We start from the raw sequence: 16,856 nt of genomic DNA, 5'->3' as shown, positions 1-16,856 counted from the left end.
TTCAATTCAGGAAATACCAGGAAGCTAAATTTGTTTTAAATCAGTTTTCAGCATTTGGGATTCGTGATCTTCACCGAATAAGCTCTCTCTTCAACACTGAGAAGTGTTGCAATTTTGGCTCTCGGCACTCCACATTAAACCCTCCGAAGTAGTTCTATTCGATAATTAAAACATGAAATCCTCCTTCTGAATTGTAATGAAAAAAAAACTCATTTCTTTCTGAAATGAGTCTTAGGCCATTCTGGTCGATTGTTACCTACTCCCCGGACATCTCGGTCAATGTCCTCTTTGACCTTCGAGTAAACCGTCAAAAAGAAAAGGTGTCCTCGAGCAGACTTCAGAAAATGCATGAAATTTTTTTTTAGTCGAATCACATCGGCTCACCACGTGCTACAAAAGACATCATACTACATTGCTCTAGCTTTCTCGCTTTTTCATTAATCTATACCAAAAGGATATGATCTACGTTAAATATCTTTTCTGACTTTTTGTGTCAATATCTTCATTTTAAAAATTGTTCTATTAAGGTTTAAAAAGTGTTGGGACGCAGAACAGTCCTGCCAACCAGCAATTTAAAATCATTCTTCTTTTCTCCCCCCCCCCCTCGGAAATTTAGTTGTTATTGGTACTGATTTTTTAAATTAAGAAACTCGGTGGTTAGAACGAACAATGAAATATCTTCCTCTTCAAGAGATCACCCAAGTCTTTCGAACCGCCAGTTTTCAAAGTGAACAGTTTTCCCATTTGTTTGAAAACAACCATGCAGGTGGGAAAAATTTGAATTCACTTTCCACTCAAAATTTTATAGATAAATAGTAAGTTTCTTCAAAAACAGTAACTAAGATCACAAGGCAAATTTATAATTGCAACAAATTTTGGACTCAAAACAACTAAACCTTTCTCTTTCATCCAGTTTCAATTTCCAGCTTAGTTGCTTGGTTTCTCTTTTGAGTTTTTCTCACATAAATAAATTCTGAGTATCAATTGCTTCTTCTTTGTTACTCCTTTGTTAATTTCTTTCTTGAAATTTTTGTCGTTTAGAAGTTCTAGAACTTCTAAATTCTTCTAAAATTCTCTTTTTTGCATCTTGTCGTTCGGCTTATTGTCACTGCTCCATCTCTTCCTCCTGTGATATCGAAACCGCCCTCTCAGTTTCAGTGTCTTGCAACATATCGATGGCCATTCTGACGCTGTTGGAGGAAGTCCTCTAACACTTCTGCTCTTCTATACTTTTTCGCCACAAGCTAGAGGATCTTTAGTTTCCCTATTTCTGCAGAAATTGTTGTGGAGGTTATTTTGATCTAGCAAGACTATGTGCGCGGGACAAAACGCTTGCTAGGAATAAAGGGTCCTTTCTACTTTCTATCTTAGAAAGTAAACCTAAATTTCGCTGAGAAATATTTTATTAGAAAAGAAGTTAGTATGAATTTACAGCAAGTTGCCTTTTGACTCAACATATAATTTTTACGGTGAGATTAGAGATATTTTTTCTGAGATTGTACATTATTTTAGAGAAAAGTTGGGCTGGTTGAAGAGAGTGGTGTTGGTGTTAGAAGAGATATTGTTGGGATATTAGAGAGGGAGGTTGTGTTGTTAGAAGAGAAATTGTTGGGAATGAATTCCCGTAGTTTTGAGCTTCTAATTATACTCAGATGGGAAATCGTACCACTTTTTGTATCAAATGAGAAGTTACTTCTCAACTTCGTATTCTCTATTGGTACATTCGTATTTTACCAGAAGAAAGTTTTGTATGCTCGTACTTTACGAGAGGAATCGTTATTATTCGCATTGAATAAGAATAGTCGTTTCAATTCTCAATGCTTAAAACGTTATACGAATTATTCCAATATCATTTCCCTTCCTTTTGCAAGGGAATAAAAACATATTTCTTTTGTGGTGGCGGCGGCGTCACATTTTGTGAACGCAATAAAATAATTCATGTTTCTGTTTCTTTTTGAAATCAGAACAAGTACAACCTCACATTTTGTTCCAGATCTCCCTTCAATATTTCTTCTCTTTCTCCCCCTTCATAATCATTCGTTTTCATGTTCTCTTCACTGTGGTAGATACTGCAATCGTTTGAATGCTTCTGACACTATGTCCAACAGATACGAACTATACACTCTGATGTGCTTCGACAAATGCTTCTTGGCATACTTGTACAACCAAGCAGACATGTTGGCACTAAACCATGGCATCAGACGTTTTCTTTCCCACATATTCTTAACTTCTATCAAAAGTTCAAGATTGTGCACATTTTATTAAAAAGGTCTATAGTCGGTGCTTCCTGTGGACCGTTCTCCTTATCATGAGCTTCCAGCCATCTATTCGCCATAATAACTCCAAAAATCACTATTGTGTGGAGCTTTGATGAGTCTTGTAAACCCATGGCGGGCAGTTTTCCAGAGTCCCATATCAACACCAGATTATTTCGCCCAGGACACTAGCACGTTTGTAGCAAACAAGGGCATGGCTACTCCAATTTCGTTTTCTCGACGCTTCCAGTAGTGGTTCTACTTTCATCATCACTCCGTATATTTCATCACTATTATCTACTGTATTGTCATCCGTTGATTTAATCCCTTGTTATTTTCTGCTAGTGTCTTTCAAAATCGCTAAAGCTCCCACTAAAATTTCTCATGAAATTTTTTCCTAGTATCGGTTCTAACTCGTCATTGGTTCTTCCTAGAACTGCGCCAAACAATTTACTGAGTGTTTTGTGAAAAAACTGGGTCAATCTTGCAATTCCTACCCTTTTTGGCACTGAGAAAGCTTGGTCTACTATCGTCCTTGAGCTTTTTACATCCCTTGCTACGATTGAACTGCTTGTCGGCTCACATCGGAGCTATTATCGAGCCTACTAGGTATCTAGCTACAGACGTTCTTCGATATGTTTCACTCTGCCTGATATTCGTCTCCACCTCTATTGCTTCTCTCCATTTTCCGATATGCTTCTGTTCAGTTTGTAATACTCCCGGAAACACTTCTACACTGATGGCTGTGATCATCTCATTTTTTGTTCTAGTTTCACTATGAACTCTATAGATCGAAAAATGCTGTAGAATCTTAGGACAGTAAATAGATTCACTTCAATTCCTCACCATGACAATCTGCCATTAGTTCTCTTTCCGTTTTTTTGCGCTTTCATCGCTATTTTTCCGAACAGTATCGTTAGTTGCTTATGCTGTTCCGCAAGTGTTTTCACGCAAACAAGACCTCCACACATATGATCTTCTAGTCACCAGACTTTCACCAGACAGCTACTAGGTTTGATCAGGTTTTGTGGGCCCCAGCCAGGCAATACTACACTGTTCTCTCGGTTTCTCCTAGAGTCTGTGGTTGTCAACTTGTAGAAGACGTTGAGGTCGCGAAAATTGCAACCTGCAGTTAATTATCTCGGCAAGTTTTGCGTCTCTGGCAATAACGAATCAGCATTTGGGCTTATGAACCATGATGGTTTCAACAATTCTCACACTACCATCAAGCTTGTCCATTTTGACCAGAAAAACACAAAAAAACTAAACAGACAAAAGACAGTCGTGAGGAAAGTAGATAAATAATGAAGCCTCTTATCTTGACGATCAGACACGATAAGACGCTTAGCAGAAGCAGGTAGAAAGAAAGAAGGCTTCAGTGGGATAGCACCCTCCCGTACCACGAAATTATCTCTGAGGGAAAACGGAATTGCAGACCCAGTGCCCAGACACTATCAGAGGCTCTGTCGAACTCAAACTTAAATTTTAGCAGCTGTGATGCCCTGAATAGTTAATAGTTGAATTAACTCCGTTCTTACATTTTATTTCAGAGCATGAGTAGCTAGAGAGACAGTAACATTCAATCTACCCCAATGGATTTAGTATATAATTGTCACTAAATACATAGTAAATAATGGTTTCTGAGCCGTGTTTTCAATGGTAATCACGTAGTCTGGTGATCCGAGACCCAGCTTTGTGGTTATCTTTGCATGTAACAAAAGCTGATCAAAAGTCGTTTGAATGATGGCCTATAAATGGTAATTTTTTAGTTTGCCCTAAACAGACCAGACCACTAACTGGCTAGGTCTAGATGGTGAAAAACGAAAAACCTTGAAGTAACTGACGACTGCCAGTCGTCTAAAAGAGCTTTTTTACGCTCCGTCAATGTGTAATATTTGGGCGAATGATCAATATCAGCTTTTATGGCGCTCCTGGGTGGGCCTTTTAAAGGCAAGACCATCGACGTTTCAGCGTTTTAAACGCAAGACCAAAAAAGCAAACGTTTCAGCGACGAACCGTCCACTCCAGGCGTATTCCCGAGCTAGAGCGCTTAATGATCTGTATAGTTTAAGGCGGAAGTTACCGACCCTCTGCCTAGTACGATTTAGCTTTATGATTTAATTGAAACCGAAAATTCCGGGGGTCGGAGGGTCATGTGGGAAGTCATGAGCCCGCTTATTACAAGGCCCTAGGACCAAAAACAATTAAAGAGAAAGCGTAAAACCAATCAAAAATGAAGTATAACCACGAAAAGCCAGAAGCAAATTTACTTGAAACAGAAAAGAACAAAAAAACAGTAAAGAGCCCAAAAAAGGCCAAAAACAGTAAAAAACAAAAAATGACAATTTATATAATATTTCCGGAGAAAATAACTATTTGTTGTTGTTTGAGATTGATTTATATCATTTTTGATCGAAATACCTAGTGTTCTGGTGGTTGATTAGGTACCCTCCCCCCTTTAGTGTTGTATGAGTATTTAAGCAAGTTATTGATTATTTTGTCAGTGAACAGAGGGTAGAGTGGCAAGCTGACAGACGTGTTCATAACTCGACAGAGGTCATCAAGAAGAACATCTGCAACGCTTGTTGGGCATCGTTAACACATTTTTAGTGTCGTTCGGGTATTATTTCATTGAATTTTATGTGGTGGTGGACAAAATTGGCGAGGTCCGATTTTACCCTCCATCGATTGCGTTTATCCAATTTAAGGGTCTTGTACCCTCCATCGATTGCAATATTACGAGAAGAGGGTACAATTATTTTGATTAAGGACTAAAATCAGGTTATCATTTTTTTTATTAATTATTTTTTTTCCATTCAGACACGAAAAACACCCTAACTTTGTCGAAAATACCCATTTTCGACCTAACGTTAACCCCAAAAACTTTGGACATCCAAGTTTTTTCGAAGAACAAAAAGCTTTTGCGCAGTGAACTAATACGTAGTTCAAGCCTCCTAACTAAAGAAACCGTACTCAGTAGTAGTTGGCGAAAAAAAGTATTTCCGACCAAAATTTTTGTAATTTTCCGATTTTCCTCAAAGAGTTTTGAAAATCAATTTTTTGAACTTTTCAAAAAGCGATAAAGCGATAAAAATTTTTCCGTTAAGACCCTGCTTTTACAAAGAGCTCAATTGCAAGAAAATGTTTTGAGTGAACCTCTGAATAGCTCAGTGGATAAAACTAATTACTTAAAGATTGGAAAAGGAAGGAATCGGAGGGACCAAACTTGATAGTTTTTGGCCAAGTTTTTGTTTCTAAACCATCTTTGGCCGGTTTTTTTTGCGTTATTCCAGGGCTGCTCAGGACTACTGCGCGCGTTTCAAGAATTTTTAAGCAGTTTCAGCAAAAATTGCGAAAAAAGTCGAATCGCGAAAAAAGATTTGCGGAGAATCGAATCAATTTAAGTACTCAAAAAAGGACAATTTAGCAAACGCTTTTTTGTTGATTTCTCAAAAACTAACAAACTGATTATAAAATTTCTGGTACCATAAGTCGACGTTTTGGATCGATTTTCTGAACCGCATCCATTTTTAGTTTGATAATCTCAGGAAAGAACTTTGTTTTTAGAATTTGCTTGTTTGGAGGGTCAAAATTTTAGGGCACCCTGCGAGCGACAGAAATTTTTAAAAAATTTAGTTTTCGTCCCACTGGGTAGGTTGACAGGGTCAACCAACCTTGTTTCAAGTAAGTCATACCGCGATCGGAGGCTTTATCGCCATGAAAACACTTCTTTTCATGATCTCTGGGGAACCCTCAGAAGCAGCCCTTCGGAGTCAGTTGAGCCCTTTAACAACCCTCCTTATTTTATTGTTTTTTGTTGTTTTTTTTGTCAATTTTGTTTTGTGTGTTGGTTATAATGTCTTGTGAACTTTAGCGATACTATTATACTAAATATTTGAGTGGAGTCAGTTGTAACTCAATACTGGGCAGACTCTGCGTTTGACTTTAGCCGAGTCACTAATAGCATCTCTAAGAGATTAAAAGAAAACTTTAGATATTGAAGAAAACAAACAGGCAGGTTTAATAGCTTGGGCAACTTTTCTAATAAAAATTTTTGGGGACTTGTGCATTGTCGTCAATGTATACATTTTTTCTCAAATATAACAATATCGCTTATAACGAATCATGCAGCGGAGAGACTAGTTAGGAAAAACGACTAATATCACCAGGCTGAGCAAAGTGGCACGAGGAGGCTTAAGTCGCGGCGTAACCAATCTTCAATTAGGAGCATCTCCAACGTTTTCTCTTGTGGAGAAACGAGTGAAGGTCATAGTGGTTTTTCAGTGAGCAGAATGAATCTAGGAAGTGAGAAGATTCTAGATGGTGATGAAAGGCGAAACGCTGAGACCGGGGCGGCGACCGTGACACCAACCAATTTCTTCGAGGAAGAGGAGTGAACGCTAATTCGACCAAACCGCCACCATCATGAGGACCTGGAAGAGCCCGGCGACGACTTTGAACGCAAAGGGATCGAGAAACCCCAGTGGACCTCGGAGCGTTCCGAGACCAATGCAGTAGAGGAACTGTTTTTCAAAGCGACGTCTAAACGGAGACCAAGAGCTATAGTCGGAGAGAGGAACAATCCTCTCTGGTCAAGCATGGCAAGTTTGCGATGTTGCAGAGCGTAAGTCCGAGGTAAGAGCAACCAAGTTCAAGAGCAAGAAAGAGCTTCAAGACATTGAACGATGAACGCACGACATTGCTCCGAATTAATGGTTTGTCTTCTGGCTTAGACCATGTGTGACTGATGCACTCGGACACGGACTTCAAGCCTAGCCCGAGACAGGAGAAGAGTAAGGAAACGATGTCCAATTCGCCATCAAAACCGATTTCAGATGGGATAACGATGGTAACATCCTCGACAATCGATAGGCTGATGATATCGATATGCACACACAATTGTGGTGCATCCTTGAGCACCAGGCTGCAATCTCAACTGACGTCATCATCTCTAAGGGTTAACCCAGTGTTGGGAACGGCCAGAGATGTGAGTGGCAAGTTTGCCATCGTAATGACTGGCCTTGAATTACTGCGACAGGATATGACGAAAAGTGTCGACCGAGTAAAAGAAAGGGCTCAACAGGTCCATGAAATGTTAAGAGACGAGCTGGCAGACGCAAAATCACAAGCCAGAAGCGGTCAGGCCCAGTTGATTCGAAATAACAATCAGTGCCTTGGGGAGAACTTGGCTCTAGCAACCATGGAGTCAGAAAAAAGAGACAGTAGGATGACAAGAAAGATCGAGCGATTATTGATAAACCATGACAACAACTATGCTCAAACGATGACTAGCTTGTACAAGAGATTAGATGGCAAGGCTGACCTTATAATTGGAAAGCTTGAAGAAAGCTTGAGCGGCAGTAGCCGAGATAATCGTTCCGGTCAAAAGAATGATCCACGTCAGACGACTGTCGGATCCGGAACCCACAGTCATGTGGGGGCCCAAACGAGATCAAGAAAGAGCTTTGAGCCTAACCAAAGAAAGAGATCAAGGGCAGCCGAATCGAGCGCACGTTGGATTAATTCAATCACGCCAGAAGAGGATTTCTCATCGGGGGCACGTTTGCCCACAGGACCGCATGTCAGATCAGTACCAGATTTGACCATCATCTTGCATGACACTACGATAAACGATTCAGTGTTTGAGCTATTAAACGGTTCTCTTGAGACGTTTATTACTAAACTCTCGAGGTCTACTGAGAGAGGAGAGGGGTCACGAAGAACACTCAAGAAACCGAAGTCGTAAAAGCACGAGTCTGATGACTGTATTGATACCTGGTTAGAGGTGTTGAAGTTGCATTTTGAGGAAGAGGTTCTCTCCAAGAAACAGGAATATAGCTCACTGAAGAAAATCTTAGAGGGCGCGGCCTTGAGCTTTGTGATGTCGAAAACAATAAATGAACGAGACACTGCTCGCAAAACCTTCGACAGCTTGCTGAATCGTTTCGGCTCAGGTGTACAGAGGCATCAGGCCATGGTCAAGTTTGAAAAGAGGGGTCAAAGAGATGATGAGTCCATCGACAAGTTTTCGGATGTCCTGCAAATGCTCAGAACATCATCATCTCTAAGGGTTAACCCAGTGTTGGGAACGGCCAGAGATGTGAGTGGCAAGTTTGCCATCGTAATGACTGGCCTTGAATTACTGCGACAGGATATGACGAAAAGTGTCGACCGAGTAAAAGAAAGGGCTCAACAGGTCCATGAAATGTTAAGAGACGAGCTGGCAGACGCAAAATCACAAGCCAGAAGCGGTCAGGCCCAGTTGATTCGAAATAACAATCAGTGCCTTGGGGAGAACTTGGCTCTAGCAACCATGGAGTCAGAAAAAAGAGACAGTAGGATGACAAGAAAGATCGAGCGATTATTGATAAACCATGACAACAACTATGCTCAAACGATGACTAGCTTGTACAAGAGATTAGATGGCAAGGCTGACCTTATAATTGGAAAGCTTGAAGAAAGCTTGAGCGGCAGTAGCCGAGATAATCGTTCCGGTCAAAAGAATGATCCACGTCAGACGACTGTCGGATCCGGAACCCACAGTCATGTGGGGGCCCAAACGAGATCAAGAAAGAGCTTTGAGCCTAACCAAAGAAAGAGATCAAGGGCAGCCGAATCGAGCGCACGTTGGATTAATTCAATCACGCCAGAAGAGGATTTCTCATCGGGGGCACGTTTGCCCACAGGACCGCATGTCAGATCAGTACCAGATTTGACCATCATCTTGCATGACACTACGATAAACGATTCAGTGTTTGAGCTATTAAACGGTTCTCTTGAGACGTTTATTACTAAACTCTCGAGGTCTACTGAGAGAGGAGAGGGGTCACGAAGAACACTCAAGAAACCGAAGTCGTAAAAGCACGAGTCTGATGACTGTATTGATACCTGGTTAGAGGTGTTGAAGTTGCATTTTGAGGAAGAGGTTCTCTCCAAGAAACAGGAATATAGCTCACTGAAGAAAATCTTAGAGGGCGCGGCCTTGAGCTTTGTGATGTCGAAAACAATAAATGAACGAGACACTGCTCGCAAAACCTTCGACAGCTTGCTGAATCGTTTCGGCTCAGGTGTACAGAGGCATCAGGCCATGGTCAAGTTTGAAAAGAGGGGTCAAAGAGATGATGAGTCCATCGACAAGTTTTCGGATGTCCTGCAAATGCTCAGAACATCATCATCTCTAAGGGTTAACCCAGTGTTGGGAACGGCCAGAGATGTGAGTGGCAAGTTTGCCATCGTAATGACTGGCCTTGAATTACTGCGACAGGATATGACGAAAAGTGTCGACCGAGTAAAAGAAAGGGCTCAACAGGTCCATGAAATGTTAAGAGACGAGCTGGCAGACGCAAAATCACAAGCCAGAAGCGGTCAGGCCCAGTTGATTCGAAATAACAATCAGTGCCTTGGGGAGAACTTGGCTCTAGCAACCATGGAGTCAGAAAAAAGAGACAGTAGGATGACAAGAAAGATCGAGCGATTATTGATAAACCATGACAACAACTATGCTCAAACGATGACTAGCTTGTACAAGAGATTAGATGGCAAGGCTGACCTTATAATTGGAAAGCTTGAAGAAAGCTTGAGCGGCAGTAGCCGAGATAATCGTTCCGGTCAAAAGAATGATCCACGTCAGACGACTGTCGGATCCGGAACCCACAGTCATGTGGGGGCCCAAACGAGATCAAGAAAGAGCTTTGAGCCTAACCAAAGAAAGAGATCAAGGGCAGCCGAATCGAGCGCACGTTGGATTAATTCAATCACGCCAGAAGAGGATTTCTCATCGGGGGCACGTTTGCCCACAGGACCGCATGTCAGATCAGTACCAGATTTGACCATCATCTTGCATGACACTACGATAAACGATTCAGTGTTTGAGCTATTAAACGGTTCTCTTGAGACGTTTATTACTAAACTCTCGAGGTCTACTGAGAGAGGAGAGGGGTCACGAAGAACACTCAAGAAACCGAAGTCGTAAAAGCACGAGTCTGATGACTGTATTGATACCTGGTTAGAGGTGTTGAAGTTGCATTTTGAGGAAGAGGTTCTCTCCAAGAAACAGGAATATAGCTCACTGAAGAAAATCTTAGAGGGCGCGGCCTTGAGCTTTGTGATGTCGAAAACAATAAATGAACGAGACACTGCTCGCAAAACCTTCGACAGCTTGCTGAATCGTTTCGGCTCAGGTGTACAGAGGCATCAGGCCATGGTGAAGTTTGAAAAGAGGGGTCAAAGAGATGATGAGTCCATCGACAAGTTTTCGGATGTCCTGCAAATGCTCAGAAGGAGAAGTAATTTCGACGAGAAGATCTCGGAACGGAATTTGGCCAGAGCCTCGAAGTTCATGGATGGAGTAAAGAAGGATTAACTGAAAACCATGCTGGCCACACACTTAACCGTGTCAGCGGACTTCGTGCCGACACCGAATGATGCGCATGAGTTTCAGCTCATAAAGTTAAGGGCTCAAAACCGCTACAACAACTACGGCAACTACACCGGAATAAACACCGGCACAAGTTCTGGTTGGTACAAACCGCGTGACGACTTGGACAAAAGGAAGTCATGAGCTAAATATGGTTCGCTAGACCGTCAAGGTTCAGCCTGTTCTACTTGAAAACAAAACATGAAAGCGATTGGTTACTTTCTTGACGTTATTGTCGCAACCGGCGAGGATCATAAAGAATACGTGAGATGGTTCATAACAAAGTTTGGGTCGAGTTGCTTCTTTTACAATCTGGAAGGACAATTCAAATCAGACTGCACTCAGTTCTGGGATGCAGTGGTGGACGCAAAGCATCGCCGCCATGAAGAGTTGCTTTTAGGAGTCAAGACTAGTCGAGAACGCCTAATGAACGAAGCTGAGTCGCGGAAGAAAGAAGTGACACAAGGCACATTCACGACTAAAAAAAGGAAGACCTTGCCTGATGACGCGATTGCATCGAGACTGGAGGCCGAGTCAGTTAATGCGGTCCAAGTAGATTATGGCCTAGTGGCTCGGACTGCATTACAGAATGTTCAGCAAAAGTTGGCCACGAAAGAATTTGAACAATGGGTGAGGTCTGATCTGGAAAACACAGAATTGCACAAAAAACTTGACACGCTGGAGAAGACATCTCAGGGAAGAACTTTGAAATGACAAGAGAGGGGAAAAATAATGTCAATTTTATCGGTCGCAGGTCATCAGCTTATGAAGAACTTGACTGAACCGTCTGGGATTATGCTGGTTTACCTGGACATCTATGCAGACTACTTGAGAGAAAAAGAACCCAACTTGGATTCTAGGGCCGTGAGATGATTACTCACAACAGATGGACCGAGACTGATGAGAGTAGTTGCACATTATATAGAAATCTAAGGCCCATACCCGAATCTGACGAACTTAGACGACACAAATAATTAAACGACAGCTCACTTGACCAATTCAAGGGACCAAGAAGGCCGAATATACATCGGCCGAGAAGAACTTAATGTTCAGGATTGGACAAAATGTCATGCTTGATCAGGATGCGGTCAACATAGGCTGTGAATCCGATCTGGCAGCACACGTATTGGATGTGCAGGGCAGACAACTCTCCGTGAAAGGACTGCTCGACACCGTAGCGGTGGTCAGTGTCATACCCATAAGCAGCTGGACTGACATGGGCTTCGATGGGTCGGATCTGATATCGATTAAAACCAGAATGACAGCGGCTAATCAGGGCGCAATCTATGTGGCTGGGAGAACTCCCATCATCTCGCTGCATCCAGGAGGAACGCATATCTGGAAGGATTCGCGTCAGGCGACTGACGGATCCGGAACCCACAGTCATGTGGGGGCCCAACCGAGATCAAAAAAGAGCTTTGAGCCTAAGCAAAGGGAGAGATCAAGGGTAGCCGAATCGAGCGCACGTTGGATGAATTCAATCACGCCAGAAGAGGCTTTCTCATCGGGGGCACGTCAGATCAACGCCAGATTTGACCACCGTCTTGCATGACACTACGATAAACGATTCAATGTTTGAGCTATTAAACGGTCTCTTGAGACGTTTATTACTAAACTCTCGAAGTCTACTGAGAGAGGAGAGGGGCCACGAAGAACACTCAAGAAACCGAAGTCGTACAAGCACGAGTCTGATGACTGTATTGATACCTGGTTAGAGGTGATGAAGTTGCATTTTGAGGAAGAGGTTCTCTCCAAGAAACAGGAATATAGCTCACTGAAGAAAGTCTTAGAAGGCACGGCCTTGAGCTGTGTGATGTCGAAAACAATAAATGAACGAGACAGTGCTCGCAAAACCTTCGACAGCTTGCTGAATCGTTTCGGGTCAGGTGTACAGAGGAATCAGGCCATGGTTCGGGGGATCAAAGAGATGATGAGTCCATCGACAAGTTTTCGGATGTCCTGCAAATGCTCAGAAGGAGAAGTAATTTTGACGAGAAGATCTCGGAACGGAATTTGGCCAGAGCCTCGAAGTTCATGGATGGAGTAAAGAAGGATTAACTGAAAACCATACTGGCCACATACTTAACCGTGTCAGCGGACTTCGTGCCGACACCGAATGATTTGCGCATGAAATCACGTGAGTTTCAGCTCATAAAGCTAAGGGCTCAAAACCGCTACAACAACTACGGCAACTACAGCGGAATAAACACTGGCACAAGTTCTGGTTGGTACAAACCGCGTGACGACTTGGACAAAAGGAAATCATGCGCTGAATGTGGTTCGCTAGACCGTCAAGGTTCAGCCTGTTCTAATTGAAAACAAAACATGAAAGCGATTGGTTACTTTCTTGACGTTATTGTCGCAACCGGCGAGGATCATAAAGAATACGTGAGATGGTTCATAACAAAGTTTGGGTCGAGTTGCTTCTTTTACAATCTGGAAGGACAATTCAAATCAGACTGCACTCAGTTCTGGGATGCAGTGGTGGACGCGAAGCATCGCCACCATGAAGAGTTGCTTTTAGGAGTCAAGGCTAGTCGAGAACGCCTAATGAACGAAGCTGAGTCGTGGAAGAAAGAAGTGACACAAGGCACATTCACGACTAAAAAAAGGAAGACCTTGCCTGATGACGCGATTGCATCGAAACTGGAGGCCGAGTCAGTTAATGCGGTCCAAGTAGATTATGGCCTAGTGGCTCGGACTGCATTACAGAATGTTCAGCAAAAGTTGGCCACGAAAGAATTTGAACAATGGGTGAGGTCTGATCTGGAAAACACAGAATTGCACAAAAAACTTGACATGCTAGAGAAGACATCTCAGGGAAGAACTTTTAAATGACAAGAGAGGGGGAAAATAATGTCAGTTTTATCGGTCGCCAGTCATCAGCTTGTGAAGAACTTGACTGAACAGTCTGGGATTATGCTGGTTTACCTGGACATCTATGCAGACTACTTGAGAGAAAAAGAACCCAACTTGGATTCTAGGGCCGTGAGATGATTACTCACAACAGATGGACCGAGACTGATGAGAGTAGTTGCACATTATATAGAAGTCTAAGGCCCATACCCGAATCTGACGAACTTGGACGACACAACTTATCAAACGACAGCTCACTTGACCAATTCAAGGGACCAAGTAGGCCGAATATACATCGGCCGAGAAGAACTTAATGTTGAGGATTGGACAAAATGTCATGCTTGATCAGGATGCGGTCAACATAGGCTGTGAATACGATCTGGCAGCACACGTATTGGATGTGCAGGGCAGACAACTCTCCGTGAAAGGACTTCTCGACACCGTAGCGGTGGTCAGTGTCATACCCATAAGCAGCTGGACTGACATGGGCTTCGATGGGTCGGATCTGATACCGATTAAAACCAGAGTGACAGCGGCTATTCAGGGCGCAATCTATGTGGCTGGGAGAACTCCCATCATCTCGCTGCATCCAGGAGGAACGCATATCTGGAAGAGTTTTCTGGTTGTCGAAAACCTGGACGAATCCGATCAGTTCATCCTAGGACGAGACTTCGTGCATGAATTCGACTTAACAATCGACCTCAGCGACGGGTTGATACGGATCAAGGACCCAGAGAGGAAGTGTAAAAAGAATCCCGTTAAATACATCCTGATTAACCAAGCAAAGATGCGATTTTTCCTATATCGGAAGGTTAGGTTAAAACCAAATCAAGCTGTAGTTGCGACTTTTAGGATCAGGATTTTGCATGAACTTAGTAACAACAGACAAGTGTGTCTGGTCGCCAAACCAAACAGTAAGGTCTCAGCTGTTTTAGAAAGAAGCTTCTCTATCACTCAGAACGGACTGTCTGTGAGTGTGTTGTTGAATACACAGGCAACAACGGTGACAATACAACACTCTCACACAGACTCGCTATTGCCTCTAAACACAGACTATCATAGTTTGAAGAACTTAAAGAAGTTTAAAGTGAGGGAATGTCCATTACATGTCAACAAAGATTGTATATTAAAAAAAAACAATGAAATGAAGTGTTTTTCAGAAGTGTTTTCCATGAAGTCGTAGACAGACGATGGGCTGTATAGTTGCTCGAATTTGCCTGAGAGAACGATAGAGACAGAATTAGCAGCAAATCAACCTGAGATGGAACACCTAACTGCGATAGAACACCTGAAAGGCGAGATGTCGGATGAGGAACTGGAATCTCTGGGAGCAGTGTTGAGTCGGAACGCAGACGTTTTTTCGAAACATAAAGCCGACCTAGGTTGCTGCAATTTTGTAGAAGATGGAATAGAGGTAGAAGAGGGTTCGGTACCTCACAGGGAGTGAGCTGGGAAAATGAACCCTTATAAATCGGAAGCCTGCAGGAAAGAAACTGAGATGTTAAAGGAATACGACATGATTGAACCGTCGAAGTCACCGTGGGTTTGTGACGTAGTCATGGCTAGGAAGAATGTGGGGCAATTTAGATTTGTTGTGATTTCCTTTATTTGAACGCGGTAACGATAAGGGGCGCACACCCGATCCCACGCATCGATGAGAGCCTCAAACTTCTTCACGACGTCGGACTTGGGCTCGCGAAGAGTTTTGGGAGACGCAAAATTGGGAGACGCAAAAGTTATTGACTCTGCGTTGTGGCAAGTGCCCCTCAGTAAACAGGATTGAAAGAAATGGTTTTAGCGTGTGAGCTGGGGCTGTTCCAGTGGAAAAGGATACCATTTGCACTAAGCAATGCGACGGCTACAATTCAACGATTGATGACCCAGGCGCTCAAGAATGTGACTATAATTATGGGAACCTCATATTTGGTTAAATTGACGACGTGGTGATTGCAAAACCAATCCTGGAGGACCACATAGAGAGACTGGACAAAGTCTTTACTTGCATGAAACAGGCCGGCCTGAAATGTAAACTCTCCATGTGCGAAATCCTGAGAGACTCGATCAAGTATCTGGGTTGTCTTGTAGATAAACACGGAGTCAGCCAGATTCTAAAGCAGTTAAAGCAGTAATGACATGGAAGGCACCGACGACCGACACGCAATTGATGAGATTCCACGAATTCGCTAATTACTACCGAGAGATTAACAAAGGGTATGCTGGTAAGATCTAGCCTATGCAGCAATTGAGGAAAGGGTAAGAAACTCAGCAACATCAAGCGCGAACTATCTTGGAGAAGAGATTAGATGCCAAGGTTGACCTTATGATGCGGAAGCTTGATGAAATCTTGATCGGTAGTAACGGAGAGAGTCGTTCCGGTCAAAAGAAGGATTCGCGTCAGGCGACTGACGGATCCGGAATTCACAGTCATGTGGGGGCCCAACCGAGATCAAGAAAGAGCTTTGAGCCTAACCAAAGGGAGAGATCAAGGGCAGCCGAATCGAGCGCACGTTGGATGAATTCAATCACGCCAGAAGAGGATTTCTCATCGGGGGCACGTTTGCCCACAGGACCGCATGTCAGATCAGCACCAGATTTGACCAGCGTCTTGCATGACACTACGATAAACGATTCAATGTTTGAGCTATTAAACGGTCTCTTGAGACGTTTATTACTAAACTCTCGACGTCTACTGAGAGAGGAGAGGGGCCACGAAGAACACTCAAGAAACCGAAGTCGTACAAGCACGAGTCTGATGACTGTATTGATACCTGGTTAGCACTGTATATTAGCATTTTGAGGAAGAGAATATCTCCAAGACACACGAGAGTAGAGAACTGACAAGTAATTTAGAGGGCACGGCCCTAGGCTGTGTCATGTCGAAAACATTGAATGAACAATACAGTTCACGCAAAATTATCGACAGCTTGCTGAATTGTTTCGGCTTGCATGTAAAGGGACATCAGGCTATGGAGTCGTTTGAAAAGAGGCGTCAAAGAGAAGATGAGTTCATCGACAAATTTTCGGATGACCTCGAAGTGCTCAGTAGGAGAAGTAACCCCGATGAAAGGATCTCCGAACGGAATTTGGCCATAGCCACGAAATTCATGGATGGAGTAAAGAGTGATGAATTGAAAACCATACTGGCCGCACACTTTACCTTGTCAACGGACTTCTTGCCGACAACCGAAGATTTGCGCATGAAATCACGTGACTATCAGCTCATAAAACCAAGGGCTCAAAACCGCTACATCAACTACGGCAACTACAGCGGAATGGACACCGGCACAAGTTCTGATTGATAAAAACCTCGTAACGACATGGACAAAACG

The 16,856-nt window shown here is 43.0% G+C and overlaps 1 protein-coding gene across 1 annotated transcript in view; it reads left to right on the top strand.

Moving 5' to 3' along the window:
• The window catches only part of LOC134854976 (uncharacterized), a 47,124-nt gene extending 40,472 nt beyond the window's left edge, over positions 1-6,652 (top strand). Inside the window, exons 7-8 of the mRNA XM_063871356.1 lie at positions 2,067-2,203; positions 6,540-6,652. Of these exons, the coding sequence (XP_063727426.1) occupies positions 2,067-2,203; positions 6,540-6,652 (250 nt within the window). The remainder of the gene's footprint in view (positions 1-2,066; positions 2,204-6,539) is intronic.
• The last annotated feature ends 10,204 nt before the right edge of the window (positions 6,653-16,856 follow it).

The sequence above is a fragment of the Symsagittifera roscoffensis genome, chromosome 10, assembly GCF_963678635.1.
Source record: "Symsagittifera roscoffensis chromosome 10, txSymRosc1.1, whole genome shotgun sequence".
Classification (NCBI taxonomy): domain Eukaryota; kingdom Metazoa; phylum Xenacoelomorpha; order Acoela; family Convolutidae; genus Symsagittifera; species Symsagittifera roscoffensis.
This window is presented reverse-complemented; position numbering and strand designations above follow the sequence as displayed.